The sequence below is a fragment of the Candoia aspera genome, chromosome 13, assembly GCF_035149785.1.
Source record: "Candoia aspera isolate rCanAsp1 chromosome 13, rCanAsp1.hap2, whole genome shotgun sequence".
Lineage (NCBI taxonomy): Eukaryota > Metazoa > Chordata > Lepidosauria > Squamata > Boidae > Candoia > Candoia aspera.
The window spans coordinates 19,998,684-20,019,195 of NC_086165.1; the positions used below are offsets into that span (position 1 = coordinate 19,998,684).

The 20,512-nt window shown below is 45.1% G+C and overlaps 1 protein-coding gene across 1 annotated transcript in view; it reads right to left on the reverse strand.

Moving 5' to 3' along the window:
• Positions 1 to 20,512, reverse strand: part of MEGF11 (multiple EGF like domains 11) — a 307,153-nt gene that overhangs the window by 77,682 nt on the left and 208,959 nt on the right. Inside the window, exons 8-10 of the mRNA XM_063314383.1 lie at positions 11,641 to 11,761; positions 10,057 to 10,220; positions 9,462 to 9,564 (exon numbers count right to left, since the gene is read on the reverse strand). Of these exons, the coding sequence (XP_063170453.1) occupies positions 9,462 to 9,564; positions 10,057 to 10,220; positions 11,641 to 11,761 (388 nt within the window). The remainder of the gene's footprint in view (positions 1 to 9,461; positions 9,565 to 10,056; positions 10,221 to 11,640; positions 11,762 to 20,512) is intronic.

Genomic DNA, 20,512 nt, shown 5'->3' on the forward strand with positions numbered 1-20,512 from the left:
AGTAGTCATTTTAAGCAAGGCTCTGAGATCCTCCCTTTTTGCTGGAAATAGGAAAATCTGGAGTTCTTTTTAAATAGAGGAAGAAGCTAAGAGACTGAAGCTGGGAGCAGCCTTGGACTAGGATTAAAGATTGGACTTGCCCGGCATCTGAAGAGCGTTCAAGTTACTGAGACAGAAAGAACATCTATTTCAAAGTAGTTGCAGAAATCTAATGTTCTAATTCCTCTGTATAAAGTTCAGAACGGGATGCTTAGACCTTGGCCTGAATTTCTATTTCATGTCAGGTTCTGGAAATCTTTCTATCTATATCCATCGATCCATCCATCTACCATCTACGGTCTGTCTGTCTGTCTGTCTGTCTGTCTGTCATCTATCTATCTATCTATCTATCTATCTATCTATCTATCTATCTATCTATCTATCTATCTATCTATCTATCTATCTTGCTATCATCTCTCTATCTTATCTCTCTCTCTCAACATGTTCTGTATATAAATTGGTGCCTTCAAGTCAGTCTTGACTCTTGGCCTTGATTAGTCCCTGAGTTTTCTCGGTAAGGTTTTTTGGAAGTGCTTTGCCCGAAAATCTTTTCCAAGGCCCTCATGACTTCTCTATCAAGTGCTGGTCAGCAGCGTATTTCTTAACTCCTTGTTGATCCGAAAAGGCAAACGCTCCCCACCACTTCGGTATCTTCATTGCCGGTTCTAAGGCTGATTGTTCTACCTGTTGTCATTAGCTTGGTCTTCTCTACATTTAATTTTAGTCCCCTTTTTTTTCACACGGCATCAGGGTCGCGTCATCAGCAGAATTCTGTCCGTTTGCAGCAGACCATTGCAATCTTGTGGTCTACTTGTAGTATTACACTTACTTTTGCATTTTAGATCTCCAAACTAGAAAGAAGGTTATACAGTTGATCTCTAGTGAGATCAGTCTATCTCCCAGGGAAGAGACGAAGGGCCAAAACTTTTAGTCCTCCTCTTCTGTGCTACCCAACCTGGAGGTAGAATTATTGAAGTTATTTTCACTGGAGTTAAGGGGAGGAAAGCAACTGAAGTACCTCCTGGAAGAGAGGCAGAGGCTGCAGAAATGAGCTAAGCTGCTAACCAATAGCAGGAAGTGGGGCCAGTTGTGATGGTAAAACACGCCCCCCGTACATGCCAGCCGCATTCACTACCAAACCTATGAGATGCTTCCTACTGATCTAGTAGGAAGGGATGAATAATGAGAGAGTCGCCCTGATGGCTTCATCAAAAACATTCCAGCATTGTGCTGTAATTTACCCTGCATCTGCCTCTTTTTTTCGCCTGGTCTTTGAAATGTAGTAGGCCAAGGCTATATAAGCAACAGTTCTGCCTTTGCTCGCGGCTGCTCAGCAAGCTGCCAACGCTGTGCACTCTACGCCGTCGTTGTCTGCGTGCTTAATAAATCAATGTTGTATCTTCAGAGTGATTTGGTCGCTTTAGCTGAGCCATGATTTGGCCACAACCGTGTGAAGACCCAAAGGGTTTCAGGGAGCGGAGATCTGTCTGGAGGAACATAGAGGTAACTTGAAGATACGCAGGGGCCATAAAGAGAAAATAAACAACAGCTCAGTCCTGAGAAAGGGGGAAGTGTGAGAAAGAAGCTCAAAATAACTGACCCTTGATTTTGTTGGGCAGAAGAAAAGGCAGAGGGAAACTCTGGCAGGCTTTCGAATTTCTGCTATTGTATCCTAGAACAGCAATTTTCAAACCTTTTGGTCTCAGGACCCTTTTATATTCTTAAAAATGATTGAGGACCCCAAAGAGCTTTTGTTTCTGTGGGCTATCTGTATCGATATGTACTGTATTAGAAATCAAACCTGAGAAATGTTAAAATGCCAGTAGAAGAGAATATCCATAGCTCAGGGTTGAACTGTGGAGTCCTCGGCGCTCTCCGAGCTTGGTTGTTGGCTTGCAGACGTTTCGTTGCCCAACTAGGCAACGTCTTCAGGCCAGCACCCTGAAGATGTTGCCTAGCCAGCCAACAAAATGTCTGCAAGCTAACAACCAAGCTCAGAGGGCACCGAGGAGTCCACAAATGTCAAAATATTTATTTGACTTTGTGGAGCCCCTGACCACGCATTGAGAACCACTGCCCTTGAACAATGAAGTCGCATTTCTGAAATCCTTGCAATGTCTGCTTCCTGGCCTGGCCTTCCTCGATGGGTGGACACTTTGAGACCTCCAGATTTCCACCTTACAGGCTCAACTGTTCTGCTATGCTATGGTTAAGCAAACAATGGCTCCATGTGAGGTACGTATCGGGCCATTGGGTTTGCAACCCATTGAGTCAATATGCTGATCTTCTCTGGAATAAATACTGTAATACAGTGTTCCTCAACCTTGACAACTTTAAGATCTGTGGACTTCAACTCCCAGAATTCCCCAGCCAGCATGGCTGGCTGGGGAATTCTGGGAGTTGAAGTCCACAGATCTTAAAGTTGCCAAGGTTGAGGAACACTGCTGTAATGCATAATGTGCACTAATTCCTGCACATAAGAACCAGCTCTTGGAGATCACCAAACATGGCCCATATACTCATCACTGATTTCTTTATTTTTCAAAACAGATAAACTTGGATGCTTAACTGGAGGCATCTGCAGGATCTGTTGCTTTCAGCAAAATGACAGCAGCAGCATTGGGCCATTGCAGTGCAAGATCACCCCTTTTCTTTGTGTGTGTGATGTCATGACACTTGCACAGAAAAAGGGGTGGAGCTTGCATCACAACAGCGCAATGCTGCTTTTAGTGATTTGCCTCCCCTCTGACCTCTGTCCACGAGCTTTTTGTGAAACCCGTGCCTTATACCAGCTCCACAACTTTGCACAACTTCTTCAGTAAAACGAGCTCCAACGATTTCTCATTCATTCAGTGCCAACCGCATGCTGGCTGTCGCTAATGGCTACAGCAGCTGAGGAAAAGCAGAACCCATCAGTAAAACCACGATGCTATCCAATGACTTATTTTTTCCACAAAGCCGTTTTCTTTCCCCTTTCACTCCAGTATCATCTGCTCAGAAACCCAGTTGCAATACCTCCCCCCAGCTCATCAAAGTGGCTGCTTCTCTCAAAATTCAAACAGGCCTCCCCCTGAGTAACGAAAGAGGAAAGTTCTCCTCTTTTCTGGTTCTCCTGAATTAATGTGGCCACAGGAGAGAAGAAGTGTGTTTTGGTGTTTGAGTGACAGCACAGATCTCGCTGGCCCATGTTCAGCCCTCAAAGCCAACCTTATCCATCACAGGCAGGCATTTCCCTTCATCCAATCATGGAGCATCTTCCTCAACTTCATAGCCACCATTGCAGCTCCACCTGGGATTGGAAATTATAGCTAAAGCTGCCGGGCCAGGATGCAGAAGTCCAGATGAGCACAAGATGGCAGGAAAGAGTTGGGAACTACTGTGGGGACATTTGTTGATTTATTTAAACAATTTCTACGGCTGCCTACCTCACAGCAGTGACTCTGGCAACGGACAAGAAATTAAACCCAGAAAAACAACAGAACTCAACTGAAAGGAAGTAACCACCACAATTAATCAATATATCATAGGCCAGAAGTCTAAAAAGATCATTCCATCTTACAACCAGTGAAAAACAGCAACCATAAACCAGCCAGCCATCAGGATTCACCGAACATGCCAGCCTAAATGCTTGAGGGGACAACCAGGTCTTTAGCATCTTATGAATGATGAATGGGGTCAGGACTATTCAGATTCTGGTTTCTGCACCTTTGTGCCTTCTAGCAATCACCTGGATTTTTTGCTGTCGAGAGCCGGTAGCCCTACCCTTGTTTCTAACTTTCTAGAACAGTGTTTCTCAACCTGGGCAACTTTAAGATGCATCGACTTTGACTCCCAGAATTCCCCAGCCAGCATGTTGTCCACATACCTTAGTTGCCAAGGTTGAGAAACACTGTTCTAGAGATTGATAGGGTAACTTATACTCTTGATGTTTTACTGGCAGTTCTCCATGCAGTTTCTCAATCCCCACCTGGAACTGTTTGGAGTCAGAGAAAGAACAGGAAAGGAGATATTTGCAACTCTGCAGTGAAACCTCTGACTGGGCTTGGAAAGGACTGAAGAAACCATGCAGAGCGGCGCGAACTCTCAAACGGCCGAGCCCAGAATCTCCAGGTTTGGAAGAATAGCCAGAGACCATTACAGGAGGATTATGTAGAACAAGGAACAAAGTAATCCAGTTGGTCTTTCCTGAGAATGCCATGCCTTTCAGAAGTTACTCTATTATTTTAAGGCCCCTAAGGCAAAAGTAAAATAAAGCCACACAGGGGGTCCACAGGGGGCCAAGCCAGTCAAGGTGGTAACTACAGTTATGCCATCAAAGCCCTGCCCCTCTTGTTCTGTGCATCATGGTTGAGGTCACCCTCTTGACTGGTTTGACCCCCTCCCTGTGGATACCCCTGAGGCCATACATTGGCTGGGTTCACACAATGCATATAATACTTAAACTCCAAACAATTGCACCATATACCTACTAACTTTAATTAGCTTTCACTTGGATTTGGGGTTGTTCTGTGTTTGTGTGTGTGTGTATGTGTGCACGCGCTTTAGTGGGTTGCTCAGCGCAACTGTCTGGTTACGTTATGATTCAGCATCTTTTTCAACCCTCTAGACTGGGTTAATTCAGTCATTAAGGGAAGCAAGTTGTGTAAACCAGCTGTTAATTCTCGCCTTTGTGCGCAGATGTGATTAAAATCTACCATCACTTGGCTCAACAGGACGAGGGATTTGGCAGACTCCATTGAAAAGTGAAACACGGACATACAGAAGCGTACTCATCACCAGCCCATATTCTTCTCCCAGTCTTCCTGCCTTTTTTTTTTTTTAACCCGGCTCACTTCATTCGTATTATTTCCCTCTGAGGGTTTTTTTAATGAGCAACATCTTGAGAACCTACTTTTCAAACAGGGCAGTTATTTCCTCTTTCCTTGATCTGCTGTGTGGAACGGACATCAATGGAAGTCCCATGTGTACATAGAGAACATAGAGAATAACTTTTTTTAGATCAGACTTTCGTTAGCCACTCGGATCAGAGAATCATCAAATTGCCCTCATCCCATAAGTGAGAAGAGGAGAACCTCCAAAGTCCATGATTTTTTCTGATTTTTTCTAGGCCACATCTAATTAGTTTAAAATTCAGGATCAGTTCAACACCTTCCACCTTTCCCTCCAAGAAATTCGTGCCTCAAAATTTAGGAGGCCTAATTTGCGAGCTGGGCAGGAGGAAGTGATCCACAAGTTGAAACAGTAATACCAAAACCAACCTCCAGACTCTGATTTTTAATCCTTGTGATTAGAAACCACAGAACAGGAAGGTCTTTGATTATAAAGTTTGCAAACAGGAGGAGAAAAAAATCATACTGAGTTAAAAGCTAAAAGAGAAATCATTTGCAACTGGTTTTTTAAGCTATTTGATTTTTTTTCCCAAAAAACACTGCTTGGCGAATTTTAGAATCAGACTAAATATTTGTTGAACAATATGACGAGTTGCTTGTGCTACACCATTTCAGAATGCAGGAAATAGGAAATGCAAGCTTAAAAAATGAAGCTTGTCTGAGAACAGCGAACATGTCAAGGAAAGCTGAGCTAGCGAATTTCCTGACCAACTTTTTATCTTGATACGGAAAGGTTTTTAACAGTGCCTCTTCAAATGTCACCCTGTAAATGCTTCAGGATGAACATTATGCTTTAAGTAGCCCATAACAGTTCTTATTCGGGTCTGTTTATGGCCCAAGATACTTTCTGCCTACGGCAGAGCAAAAAATGATATTTCAACCTTGACACGCTTAAAGCACATAATGCCTTTCTTCTGGCATTGTTCCTATCTGAAGCACAGTTCCAGCCAATCAGGGAGCATAGAAGGAGGCTGAGATGACGTCACAGAGGGAGAAAATTGTTGACTTCAGGAGAATGGCCATCTTCTGGGTCTGGTCCCAAGGATGATCCTACCCACTGAAGAGCACACTGCTTTCTTCCCTGTGCAGGTCAAGCACACTTTGCCATTTTAAAACAAAGCTGTGATTGACAGGAAAGCTTTCAATATATATTACAGCTGTGCAACACTTTACACAGAACACACTTTGGAGCATGGAAGCTTAGCACTCGCTTGGAATTCCTTCAAGCTGCTATATTTTTTTCCCTGGATTACACAGCTGCTGTAGAGGGCAGAGGGAATGACCTTGAGGGACAGGAGGAAGAGCTGCTATCAAGTCAGATAAGCAGGGTTTGAACCTGGGTCAAGAAAGTAGCGTGAGAAAATGTCTCGGCAAGCCCTTCCCTAGTTCACATGATGACAGAGGGAGGGAGGGAGGGAGGGAGGGGGAAGCACATTCAGACTTGCAAGGTTCTATTACTAAAGCTTTACAATAAAAGTAGTGCTGACCTACATGGCATTGGTTTCGTAGTCTGGTCTACCTTGTTGGGTTGACACCTGCCCTCTGCAGCTGCAGCACAATTCTGGGAAGAGACATATTTGGTTTAAGGAGTTGCAGACAAATTCTTTATGTGCATCCCAATGTGCTCTGAAGTCCCTTGTTACTGTTGCACCAAGAGCGCTACACATCCCTAGTCTACATATGTGGTGTGTGTGTGTGTGTGTGTGTGAGAGAGAGAGAGAGAGATCATGTGTCTCTGTCAGTCAACCCCAGGACAGTCCATCTGCCTGAAAGCAGATCTTTCTTCAACTCAGTCTCCTACAGGAGATCCTGGTAACCTAACCTGAATTGTTCTACCTGTAAAGTAGCTGCTGCATGTCTGAGTTACCACCTATCTCCAGGAATGATCCGTCTAGCAATGTTATCCCAAATGAACCAAAAGTGGGTGTCTTTTTTGCCATCTTTTAAAAAAAAAAAAAACACTTCAATTTGCACAGTCTTTCAGTTTAGTCCTTTTTCTAAAACACTGTAAAGAAGAATTTGTGCTGTATCATATATATCACATATAGGAGAAGATGTATTCTTCACTTAATTAAATTAATTTGATTCCATTTGGAAGCTGCCCAATTCCCAAATGACTCTGGATGGCTGCTAAGATATAGGAACACCAACTTGATAGCATTTCCAATGACATTCAGGGCTTACAAAGAACAATAAGGATAAGTGTCTCTGTGGAAGTGATTTCTAGCAACCTTCTTGACCTTGGTCATTCCTGAACTAGCAACCAGTAGCATCTCCTATAGTCATCTAACCATCACAGTGTTCCATAACAGTAACATGGAGAACTTTTCGGTGATGCTATGAAACATGTGGAAATGACCCCTGTCTTGCTCCCCCAAAGTAGGTAGCTATAACCTCTTTTTCATAACTCGGAGAAAGACAGAGAGAAGCTACCCCACTTAGTCTGAAGCCCAGGAGGCATTTGGAGAAGTCATATCTCCTGGTGGCTTCCTCCAAGGCCTGTTTTGGTGACACCTGAGCTTATCCAGCAAAAATCTGGTGAAGGAGCCATAGAAGCAAAGTTTTACATGAGCTGGGAGTTGGGTGGCATATAAATTATTAGTATTATAATTAGTATTATTATTATTAGCCTTTCAGGAACTGCTGTTCTTACCTGGAGAGGCCAGGTGGTTCTCTGGCATAGCAGAGGGTTGCCAGTCAAGCCAACAATCAAGAGGATAGGAGAAAAACTCTGCTGGCACAACACACTTTATGTTGCCCAAACTATATTTCTAACAGTTTCAGATCCACCCAGTTTCTAAGCAATGTAATACTATCCTGTTCCCCCATCTTTCCACTTTTCCATGTTTATTTGTAGAGTCGCCTTCTGATCTGGGAAGATTTCATTCATTTCCTTGGCAACCCTGGGTTCTCAGAAGACCCTGCACCAGTGTGATGATGATGAGCCACAGGGAGAAGGCAGAGGAAGGTGTGAGGTGTCAGCGATTGAGACAGCCTCCATCCCAAGCTTTGGATGCAGAAGCCAGATTGCCTCCTACCTTGGGCTTCAAGAAAAGCAGCCAAGTTCTTCAACAGCAAGCTCAGCTCTCACAGCTGCTACTCAGTGTGATTCTCTAATCATGGCGGTGAGGCTGTAGTGGCCTTTCTAAAAATAATGCCATTAGTGGCAGAAACTGCTGGCTCCTTGAAATAAAGAGATCCTTGGCTGGCAAACGTTCCCCGCCTCAGTCATGATCTTCCTCTCCTTCTTGGCCGTAAAATGTGAATAATAGAGCACACTCCCCCTTCTCAACCTTGCCAGAGTGTGACCGTCCAACCAAGAGGACTCTCTGCTCATTAGTGTGGGAGAAGAATGATGGGAGAATTGCGAGCTGAAGGTAACTCAGGTCTGGGTGGCAGACCAGATCTGGGAATCTGGAATGGCCTGTGCAAATCAGCACACTTGGCTAGCTCGTGCAATTTATTCTGGCTGTGCTTCAGGGGGAAGGGGGAATGGCCAAAAATGATGTGGGACCCTAAAGCCTCCGTCTCTGATCCCTGAAAATTTTACCTGGCCACTTGCTTACTGAGAAAGTAAATGAGAAATAACCAGGCAACCAAATTCTGCTATCAGAAACTGTAGAAAATCAGGGACATTACCCTGAAAGAAATAGGCAAGAACCACTACATAAGCAAAGAGGGGGCAAAACATCCCTTAAATCCTGGGAAGCAAGATAACATTTGGAAGTGGATTCACTGGGGTAAGAGGGAGGGGAGGAAAGGCACAATCAGGCTTGCAAGAAGCTGTTATTGCAGGTAGTCCTCACTTAACAACTGCCCTATTTAGTGACCATTTGAAGTTATGACGGTGCTGAAAAAGTAACTTTACGACCAGCCATCTCATTTAGTGGTCACATGATTGAAATTTGGGCACTTCGCAGCTGGTAGGCATTTACAACTGTCACAGTGACCCACTGTCACGTGATTGCCATTTGTGCATATCACAGCTGGCTTCCAACAAGCAGTCAATGGAGAAGCCGGCAGTAAAATTGCAAGTTGCAGTCAAGTGATGTCTCACTTAACGACCATGGATGATTTGCTTAACAACCATGATGGAAGTGAAATCGTAGGTCCGTCATAGTCACATGGTGTCTCACTTAATGACTGTGTCACTTAGCGACAGTTGCCAGTCTTAATTGTAGTCGTTAAACGAGGACTACCTGTACAGCCTATCTCAATAAAGTATAGCTCTAGTCTTCTTGTGGAGTTGGTTTCCTGATCTGGTCTACCCTGAAGGGCTAACAGATACATATCCTGTACTTTTCCTGAGGTCCTTCCTACAAAATACAGGGAAGAAAAGGAAAATTCCATCCGCATGTCCCTGAGGATCACTAAGACCAGGTTTGCCCCAAGAGTCAGTGGGAATATGTTAAAATTAGAAAGCCCTGTCAGTGTCACTGGCTTAGGAAATGAAGAAGGTTCAAAGCAAAGGATGAAAAGATGGCAGCATCTAACTGAGCTACGGGGTGAAGCGTTGGTTGCATGCCATGTTACCTGTCCAACCAGCAAGGCAACAGCAGTAGCCCGTCAAAGGATCACACCCATCCGCGTGGCTACAATCACAGTGTTCACTGCAGTTCAGGCCGTACGTCCCATCCTTCCATAAAAAGAGAAGCAAGCGTCGGTGGGTGGGTGTAGGAAGCCACCGAGACAAACTTATTCTAACCGTTCTATGCAATATTTTTCTGTGCAAATCCTGAAAAACCTGATGCCTCGTTTCTTTGCTTAACCAGTCTTAAGTTAACTTGTGCAACTCAGTCGTACAAGAGGCGGTGACTGTTCCCAGTTTAGCTATCTTGGAAAAAACAAATTAGAACTAGTCTACTGCTGGCCATCTGCTGTAGTATCTCCCTGAGGCCTACGCATTTGTTCAGTGCGTTGATTCTTCTTTCCGCCAACAGTGGAGGGATCCTGAACACAGTTCAGTCTTGCCAACTTTAAAGTTGGGAGGGTCATAAGCTACTTGGTCTCTGATCTCTGGAGTTCACATCTAGTTAACAACATTGGGCATTTTCGTACCTTCTTTTGAGTCTTTCTACTACATTCTTGGGTTACAGTTGTTAGAGTGAAAAACCAAAGGAAGACTTACAGGGCAGGGCTGGTCACAGATTTCCCCTTGCCACCCAGGACCACAAAGGCAAGATCCATCCACGGGGTCACAGGCAGCTCCATTGGCACAATTACACGTCTGGTTGCAGCTAAGACCCCACATGTTGCTGGGGCATGGGATGGAACAGTCAGTTCCCTGCCACCCTGTGAAATCAAATAGCCGAAGAACATTGTGTCAACTATCAACCGTGACCGTATTTTCTCTCTCTTGCAAAGGTTTGCATTTTAGAGGGGGGTAACAAGATGCAGAGGTCACAGAGGTCAGCTTGCGCAGAGCTGAAGTCTTCATCTGAGTTAGCAAAGTCAGGGAAAGAAACAAATCAAGCAGTCCACAATCAAACCCAGATCTCACAAAACTTCAGGAACCAAAGTTGAAGTCAAGGAGGTAAGCTGGCGTTGAAGGACTGAGAGTTCACCTAATAGGGCAAAACAGCCAGTTTGAAAGCATGGGCATGAGAGCAGTCCAAAGTCCCAAGGACAAAGAGGGCAGATTCAGAGCACAATATTATGCTCACAGCTGAAGCATTATCGGACTGCCGTACTCAGCATCTTACAGCGTTCCACCAGAAGCTTCTGCAGAGCCACACCTGTTCCAGCTCTTACTCTTTAAGAAAGAAGCTACTTGAGAATATTTCCAAGAAGTTTGTTTTTGGCCTGCCCTCTATGGATGGTGCAGTTTTGACACAGCTTTTACGTGTAGAGATCAGCATTCTTGAGGAATTTCAGATTCTTTCTTTGGTTCAGATCCAGGCAGAGCTGAGCTAACGCTTTCCTTCTTATTGTTGGCTCAGACAGGAAGCAGATAGCAAGGCACCTACTGCGAACTCAGCACCTGAGGAAGAGCCAGGTCCTCAAAGTTCATCTGAAGGACAGCAAGGTCACAGCAGCTTAAGGGGGGATACTCTTCCAGAGGGCAGAAGGCCTGCTGCAGAGGCCCCATCAGATGACATTGTTTTAAGGATGGGACCTAGAGCTTGCCCAGTGTCAGATCTTTCTAGGCACGCAGAAATGATGGGAGAAAGGCGTTCCTCAGATACTCATGCCCTATGTCATTGAAGGTCTGTAGAGGTCACAACCAGAGGCTACAACTGGTTCAAAATGCAGCCATGTGAGCAATTTTGGGTGCCCAGGGATGGCACATGTAACACCTTTGCTGCGGGAGCTGCATTGGGTGCCAGTTTGCTTCCGGGTCCAATGGAAGCTTACTGGTAACCAGTGCAGCTCTTATACCAGAGGTGCTACGTGGCTCTACTGTGGCATACCCAAAACTGCCTGGGCCATCCCATCCGGGACCAGCTGGAGCTTGAAAACCACTGCTTGAGGCTGTTGCCACAGACCAAATTACGAGCATGCCCCAAGTCGGAGAGGAAGGATTAAGCCATGACCAGAAAGAAAACCACCAACTTCATCAACCTTAATTTGCAGCCAGGAACAATATGGAGCCCAAAACCCAAACAACAGGAGCAGCTTTGGAGAGCTGGACTCAGGCTCCAGCCAGGAAGCATTCTGAGGGAAAGCATGATGGACACAAATGCTCAACAGCCTCTGAGACGGGAAACTCTACCTTCTTTGCAGAAGCATGAGCCATCTCCTGGGGAACATGTGCCATCATTTTTGCAGTTGCAGGCCAAGGAGCAATTGACTCCGTAGCTCCCAGGAGGACATGTAACAGAACAGGTTTCTCCCTGAAAAACAAAACAGATCTAGGCTGAGTGTGGGAAATGTGGATCTTGGGGAAACCCTGATTGGCTCAGGAGGAACATTTACAGTGGGAATATTTACAGAGCCTGTGACTGTCTCACACAGAGATGTAGAATGTGTGGGGTCCAGAGGTTGCTGAATTACAACTCCCTTCAGTCACAGCCCAGACAGTGTGACCAGTGGTGGGTGATAGGGGAGTTGTCCGTTAGCAAGAGCTGGGAGCCCCAGATTCCCCAAGTCTGCTTTTCAACAGTGCTGGGACGAAAAGCTAATTTGGAGTCTAAAGGATGACTTGTAGTCCATGGCTAAAAAACAAACAAAATGTGGTTGCAGGATATTTTAGCATTTAAAAGGCTTATTTTATTGTTTGCTCAAAGCACTTTTCCAGCAACTGTTTAGATAATAAGACCAGACCCCAATTAAATGTCATTTAAAAAGGGAAAAATAAATAAAAGCTGCAACAATGTCTTACCGATTCTTAAATTAAAGAATGAAACATTACGGGAAAGATAAGATTGTTACTGAATAATTACTCACCTTCTCCCTGAAATGTCCAATGAGATGAACATAGAGCACAAGGGCATCATCATGCTCAGGGCTGGCCCTAACCTTAGGCAAACAGCCACCTTTGGCAGTGGATGTTGGTTTAAGGGGTTGCAGTGATGTGTTGAGAAGGACATCAACGTGTGAGATGTTCTTCTGTACACCCATCATCCTAAATTGCTGCCCTCACCTCCCATGGTGGACACAACCCATTCCTAAAATTCTAGTGCAGGCCTGGTTGGCTTTTCTATGTCAAATGAGGAAAGGAAAAACAGCTCGGATTTGACTTCCACAGCCAACTGGAATTGGCCCTGTTGTCTCCCTTCCTCTGCTGGGGAGTGGCATGCAGCGAATACCCAAGGAACTGTGATGGGATGAAGCCACGATTGAGCAACAGGCAGATGAGCAAATCTGCCTATGGAACCAATCTCCAAACTGCAGCGATAAATCAGAAGAACCTAAACTCTCTTCCGGTAAAATGTCAAACGAAGCAAAAGAAGATTGAAAAGTGTAGCCTACAGATCTTACACATTAGAACTTAAAGCAGAGGACAGCAACTTTCAGCCACTCCAAGCTCTGTGACCTGAGGAGCCCCCCCGCATTGCTTTGCTGAATTTTAAAGGTGGAGTTAATACAGCCAGCAATGGGTCTGCCTTTTGTTTAAGGTGGAAAGGCCAAGACAGACTTAATAGATTTTTAAAATAAAAGACAACCCTTCAAAACACAGTCCCCAAGCATGCTTCTCAAAAATCCCAAGTTCATGACGTGTCTCCTGTCCTCTTGGGTGAATCATTGTAGCTTCACCCCTCCATGTTAACTGTGGTCCCTACGCCAACCATCAAAACTTGCCCACCTGTCCTATAAGGCAGGGTAGACCACCTTTTCTGGGCTGGGGGAATTTGGAATTCTGCAAGCATATGGTGTGTGCATTCACAAAATGGCTGCCAAAGGAGAACTGACTTCCCTATTCACCAAACAGGCCAAGCACAAAAGATCCATTTACCAGCACTGAACCACCCTCTGAATTCTCTTGGGGTCCTTTGTCGGGTCAAAAGTATTTATGCAGCTAAGTATTGTGGAAACCGCTAATTTTTAAAATTTAAATAATCTTTTTTAAAAAACCAGTTGGGCAGGGAATCTGGTTTGCCCCAAGGAAACTGTGATTTACTCCAATGCCTGTAACAGAGAATGGTAAATGAGGCTGATACAAATTTCAAGGGTGGAAAAGTGAGGAAGAGAGAGAGAGAGAGAGAGAGAGAGAAAAGTTTTATCTAGAGTTTAACTGTTACCATTAAGAAGCCCAAACTGTTGCACTATGCACATTTCTCCAAAGGAAGTCACAAAAGTCATCTCCTATGAGCATGTGGAGGTCAAGCTGAGGCTGCACTCCAGGGCCTCCACAGTCAAACAAGTGCCATGTCTTGATTTTGTGGCACCATTTTAGTCAAACCAGAAATGGCTTGGCAGAACCACCTGGAAGTGGAGAAAATGCAAAGCATGCAAGACTATGGCTGCAATCTCTTTGGTGTTTTCCATAATATTCAAAGTTCTCTGTGCAACATGGGAAATAAGGCACAGCAGAACATGAGCACAAAAGGGGTGAAGCTTGTGTCACCACAGCATGGTGCTGTTTCAATCACACCACCACCACCACTGTGGATGCCCACAGTTGCTCTGAGCTTGCCTGGTGCCAACTTCAGATTAAGCCTTCCCTGTCTCAACCCGGCTCTTCGGAACATACTCCCTGCGGAGTTGCCCCTTTGTTAGATTTTGTTAGGCCTGGAAAGCACATCTTTTTGTAAAGGCATTTAACTGGTGATTTTAAATTTTAATTATTAATTCTATTTATATTCCTTGTTTATTTTAATTGCCATTTTAACTGCTCTTAATGTCCCAATTTTAACGTGGTTTTTATTGTAAGAAATTTCCATAGTCGGTGGTATATCAAGTTAAACGAAGAAATAAAATAGAGGAATAAAATAAATTCCCAATGTTCTAAAGAAGCATCTGGGCTTAGACAGCATTCTGGACAGGCCAACTGTTGCCTGGATTATGTCCTTCTGCAGGACTCGCGTTGTCCCCTGAAATAATAAGTGTTCCATTGGCTGCCTTGGAGGGTGGGGAAGGGGACCGGGGACAAATGTCTAACTGCTACTCAGCAGGAGGTGGGAAAGGTAGAATGGCAAATCTCCTGGAACAGCTGTTTGCTCATTATGGAAAACATCCCGGGCAAACCACTAATCACAAAAACCGACAAGGGTTTAATGGCATGCAAAGCTCAGCCACTGAGGCAAGCAAGCTCACAAGTGACTAATGCATACACACATACGCACGTACTAGGTTCTGGAAAAAAGTGATCTTGCAGAAGTACAGGTAAACTGCTGAGCTTACACAAATGATGCAGTATTTTTGATTACAACGTCAATATCTACATAATGTGCTGCAAATTAACATCAAAAGGGGGATTGTGTTTCCTCTGCGAAGCTGCAGTCTAAGTTTCAAGTTTACAATAGAGGAGAGGGTGGGTTAGCTTAAGAGTTTTAATTTGTGCTTATTGTTATTAACCCCCAGATGGGTTTGTACAAGGCACTTCACTTGGTCTTTGAATTAACTCATTTTGCGGGTTCGCAAAATAGACTGTATCATAAAGGAGCAAAACAGGCTAGCTTTGCACAACACACTGAGCCAGGGTTTCTCAGTCAGGGTCCCGTGGCACCCTCGGGTTCCACAAGAGGCCACTAGGGGTTCCCCGGGAGATCACAATTTATTTTAAAAAATTATTTCAAATTCGGGCAACTTCACATGAAAGAGGTAGCTTTCATTCTTTATTTTCAGTTTACGAACATTGTGAATGCCTATCTACAGGCCTACCCATGAAACGAACATACAAATTTTGTAGCTTCTGGCCTATCTTGGAGCCTGACTGTGCAGGGGTTCCCCGAGGCCTGAAAGATATTTCAAGGGTTCCTCTGGGGTCGAAAGGCTGAGAAAGGCTGGACTACGTTATCAGCCGATTCTCCTCTTCTCACACCTTTTTCCCGAGACGCTCCCCCTGCACTCCCTGCGGGCCTCAAAGCACCTTGGGGCATCACGTCCAAGCATTGCACTGCCCTATTAAGCTTGTTGTGGGAACTCTGCTGCAATGGATTTTTAATAAATGCCATGAAAACCCAAGTACACAGCTGGGGCTTTTTAGCAGAGAAGAATGAAGATGACTAAACAGGCTATTAAGATCAAGGGTGAGGTGAAGAAACTCTGCAGCGAAGGGGGCAGAAAGAATTTGTCTGACATTAACAAGAACCTTCATCTTATTAACTGCTGACAGTTATAGGTGGCAGATTTAAGAGCACCAGACATGCTCCCCGTCTATAGAAATGGCATTCGGACTTTATGATGCCAAGTGGCAACAGGATGTGGCAGGGAGCGGAGGCATCAACGGCTTTTCAAAATCATGGGATGCCTGTGAGGAGTGGAAATGCCAACACATGCTTTGATCTCCCTGCTTTGAGATGGGTTGGGCAACCGCAGCCTTGGAGGCCGGGGGTATGATGCCGCCCAACTTACTCCTTTCTGTGCACTTCTTTAAGCCTCCTTCTGTGCGTTCCAAAATTCATGTCTAATATTTCTGGTGGCATGAGTAAAGGTCACCAGCAATCGGACTGCGTGCCATATTGAGGTGAGAAACATGCAAAAGCTGAAGATAATCGGTAATGGAGGCTTCACAGAGTTAAAAAAATAGGAGAAGTAGCTCTCTGGGATCCACAAAGATGAGAGGAGAGGAGAGGAGGCTCTATTTTGGAGTCCCTGGTGCTCTCTGAGCCTTGTTGTTTTCTTGCAGATGTTTCATTGCCAGACTAGGCAACCTCTTCAGTGCAAAGAGGGAGTGGGCCTTGCTCTCAGTTTATAGACCGTGGCTTGCCCTGCTTGTGTTGGTGGGGTGTTGTTCCCTCCCTGGGAGTTCTTTGATTGGGCTGTTGTTTGCTGCTTGGTTGATTGACTGAGTTAATAGTTCCTTGATTAGGGTGTATTGTGCTGCTTGCTGGTTCATTTGGTGTTGATCCTAGTGTTGATTTTTGCATATCTGGGTGTTGATTGCTGGCAAGGGAGTGTCCTGGTCTTTTGGCTTTTCTATTGTCTCTTGCCACTATGTAGGACAGACAGGCAGAAAACTAGCAGAGCGCATCCATGAACACCAACTAGCAGTCAGAAGACACGATGAGAACTCCTTAATCTCACAACACATGGACAGACTCAACCACAGCTTCAACTGGGAAACGGTGAGCATCCTAAACCAAGCCAAATCCAAAAACGCCAGAGAATTCCTGGAAGCCTGGCACTCAGACCAAGCAGCCATCAACAGACACATAGAGGTGAACAACATTCAAAAGAGACAATAGAAAAGCCAAAAGACCAGTGCCAGCAATCAACACCCAGATATGCAAAAATCAACACTAGGATTAACACCAGATGAACCATCAAACAGCACAATACACCCTAATCAAGGAACTATTAACTCAGGTCATCAGCCAAGCAGCAAACAGCCCAATCAAGGAAATCCCAAGGAGAGAACACCTCCACCAACACAAGCTGGACAGTATTTATTTACAGATGTATTTATTATTTATCAATCAAATTTGTCACTGCCCATCTCCTACCACCAGAGGGACTCTGGCTGGTATATAAACTGAGAGCAAGGCCCACTCCCTTCTTGCACTGAAGATGTTGCCTAGTCTGGCAATGAAACGTCTGCAGGAAAACAACACGGCTCAGAGAGCACCAAGGACTCCACAGTTCAACCCTGAGCTACAAATATTCGCTTCGATAGGCTCTACTTTCTTACTGAGAAATAAGAGATCCATAAGGCTTAGTTAGCAAAATTTTAACACCGTATCCTGGCTGAAGTTGGCTACCTCTTCTTTTCTAAACTGAATCCTCTCACAGCAAAAGTCCTCTAGAGAGCCAGTTTGGTGTAGTGTTTAAAGGCACCAGGCCAGAAACTGGGAGACCGTGAGTTCTAGTCCCACCTTAGGTATGAAGCCAACTGGATGACTTTGGGTTGGTCTCTCTCTCTCAGCTTTGGGAAGGAGGCCAGGGCAAACCACTTCTGAAAGCTTGCCAAGAAAACTGCAGGGACTAGTCCAGGCAGTCGCCAGGAGTCAACACTGGCCTGAAGGTGCACACACACAAAGTCCCCTGCTTCTTTTTCCTGAACTTCCCATAGTTCCTTTAGCCATTTATCAAGTGTTGGGGAGATGAGATAACATGCACTCGTGTGCACACACAAACACACATGCTGGTTTTTCTACCTCAGGCACAGCCACTTCTTGCTCCATTTCCCCAAAGTTCTTCCTTTGTCTTAAGGATCCTAATTTCCCAAACGCAGTAAAGCTGGCGAGGTTGGAGGAACTGGCCTTTTGCAATGATGGCAGAAAGAATGTCCCTCCTTGTGGATGTGGACTGAAACTCAGACATGGGCTGGCTGTCAGTCAACATGGGTTAGCAGCCCCTTCTGAATTTAGTCACCTGAGCCATCCAAACCTATGACAGCAGCTCGTTCGTGACTCCTAGGTAGCAGAATTATAGAGAGAGAGGGAACTAGGCCTTAATTAATGGTCCTGCCCCAACACTCTATACCAGTGTTTCTCAACCTTTCAACTTTAAGATGTGTGGACTACAACTCCCAGAATTCCCCAGCCAGCCATGCTGGCTGGGGAATTCTGGGAGTTGAAGTCCACACATCTTAAAGTTGATGAGGTTGAGAAACACTGCTCTATATACCGGATAGCTTGAGTCCCAACATCTGTGCATTAAGAATCAAACTTGGAACAGGAATGCCATTCTGTGCTCATAACTGAAGGGGCGGCCAGGTGCGTGGAGCATGGCCTCCTTGAAGGCTTCCTTCTTCAGGGCTAGCTGGGGAAGGTCGGCACCAGGTTCTTTGTGGGCTACCTGTCTCTCAAACCCTACCCAGCTCATCAAGATCAAAGAAGGCAGAACTGTGCGGATTTCCATCAGGTATCTTGAATGCTAGCCTGGATGAACACAGCACCTTGGAAACTGTAAAAGGAATTTCCCACCCTCATCTAGTTGATTAAGGTGGAGCCTCTGTAAATGAGGAGAAACGCTTCTTCCCAGATTTATTCCCGCCTTGGCTGAGTTGCCATTTATAAGGCAAGCTTCCAGTAAACAGACTTCTGTCTCTTGATAGCTTATGTCAAATCTCCATTCCATTCCATTTCCTGCCTCCCTATAATCTCTCCCAATGGCTGGCTGCCTCCCTCTCTCAAAGCTTGGATGGGCTTTGGAGGCCCACTGAAATCCCAGACTCAACACTTGTACCCATAATGACGCTTGTGTTGATAAGAAAGGAAAAGAAAAAAAGGAACGAACAGAAAACAGGTGTTGGTGGAGGAAGTGATGGCACGGCCCTCTTAAGAAAACCTGAATGAGAAGAATCTACCTCAGTCCCAAAGTCACCTTTGGAGTCTTCTTTCTGACCAGGTTTGCTGATGGTCCAGGTAGAAGCTCAACAATACTTTTGGTGGCTAACTGGTTAAGAAGGAAAGGAGAAAACCAAAACATCCCTCTCAAACACACCTACATCCCTATCTGTGAGGTGGCCTCCTTGCAGTTCTTAGCCAACCCCCCACTCAAGTGTTAAATGTGGCACTTGGCCACAAGAAGGTGGCCCATCCTTGTAGTAGAAGGTACAAGTGGCTTAGAAGAGATGAAAGCAGCAGCACTCTAGATACCGATAAACTACAATTCCCAAGACCCAGTATGGCCAAGAATCAGGGGACTGCAGTTGAGTAACACCCAGCTGGCCACAGATTTCTCACCCTTTTATAACTGCAACTCTTTGTGGCAGGTATCACTTGGAAGCCCCATCTGTTGAATTATCTCTCTGTGTTCCTTGAAGCCCATTGAACAGTTGGAAGACTCCCTTGAGCCTTGACTCTTAACATCTGTTCCTGAAGGTGGGGACAGACAGACAGCAGTGCCACCAAGCCTTCCTTGTCGCCCAACATCATGGCAACCTCTATTAAGTAGATCGGGGAGATCTGAACATTGTGCTCAATAGGAAGCAAATGTGCATCAGGGAAAACACTTCTTAACAGCCAAACAACAAGACCCAGTTTCTCTCAAGACCAGGTGGTCTTGCAATGTGCTGGACTTGGGTTGAGGAAACCTATTGATGGGATCACATAACAGAGAATACTCAAAGAAATAAATGGCTGGATGACATTGCCACAGGAGTGCCTCTGGCTGGGGGGGAGCATGCAATGAGACGTGAATTGTGACATCATGGTGCAAACGCCACTTCTTTCTATGGGCAACACATGTTTTGCCATTTTAGCCTTACTATGGGTAGGGTTGTCTAGAAGTGCCCTGCTTCTCACAACCTGGACCACAGCTACCCAGTGTGTGGTGCAAATTCACACCAACCAAAGTTTGGTTTGGTTAGATTTAAACTGTTTTTTTTAAAAGGCTCAGACTCTTGCAGAATCCCAGCCTGTTCAGTTGGTTTGAGATTCAAAATACTGTGCAAACTCAGAACATGAGTTCATATAAGCCAGCCTCCATCAAAAAAGCTAAGAGATTAAAAGGGTTGCTTTTATTTTAATGGAAAACAGATTCTAAGCTGGAGGCGTCTCAAGGAGGTCGAGAAAGTCAAGATGGCGGCCGCAACGGTGCAATCAAAACCCTGCCCTTTTGCTGGCTAAAGGCCACAATAAATGCAAATTGAACTGAAACCCCTGCCTTTGAAAATATGCACATAAAAAGGGCAGGGCCTTCATTGCCCAGATGTGGCCATCATTTTGACTTTTTTGACCCCCCAGACGCCCCTGCCCTAATCCCACATTTCTCAAATAGGCTCCTCTTGTTTCTGATTGAGTTTCTTGCTATTCCCCTCCTCCCCCCGCCACATTTACCCCATTTATTCTCCCTGTGAAGATATTTGAAAGACCATCCTAGCCCTGCTTCCAGCCACGGGGCCTGCAACTCGCACGACCCCTCCAGAACACAGCTGTGACTTGCTGCACAGTGGAAAGCCACAGAGAGTGCATGAAAAGGAGCATCAACTGCAGAGCCTCTGTGAGAATATTAATCCTGGATGCAAGAAATCATTAACATTTTAACCTCAATTTGGGGAATGTGACTTATAAAATTAAACTGCATTAGGGCTGCCT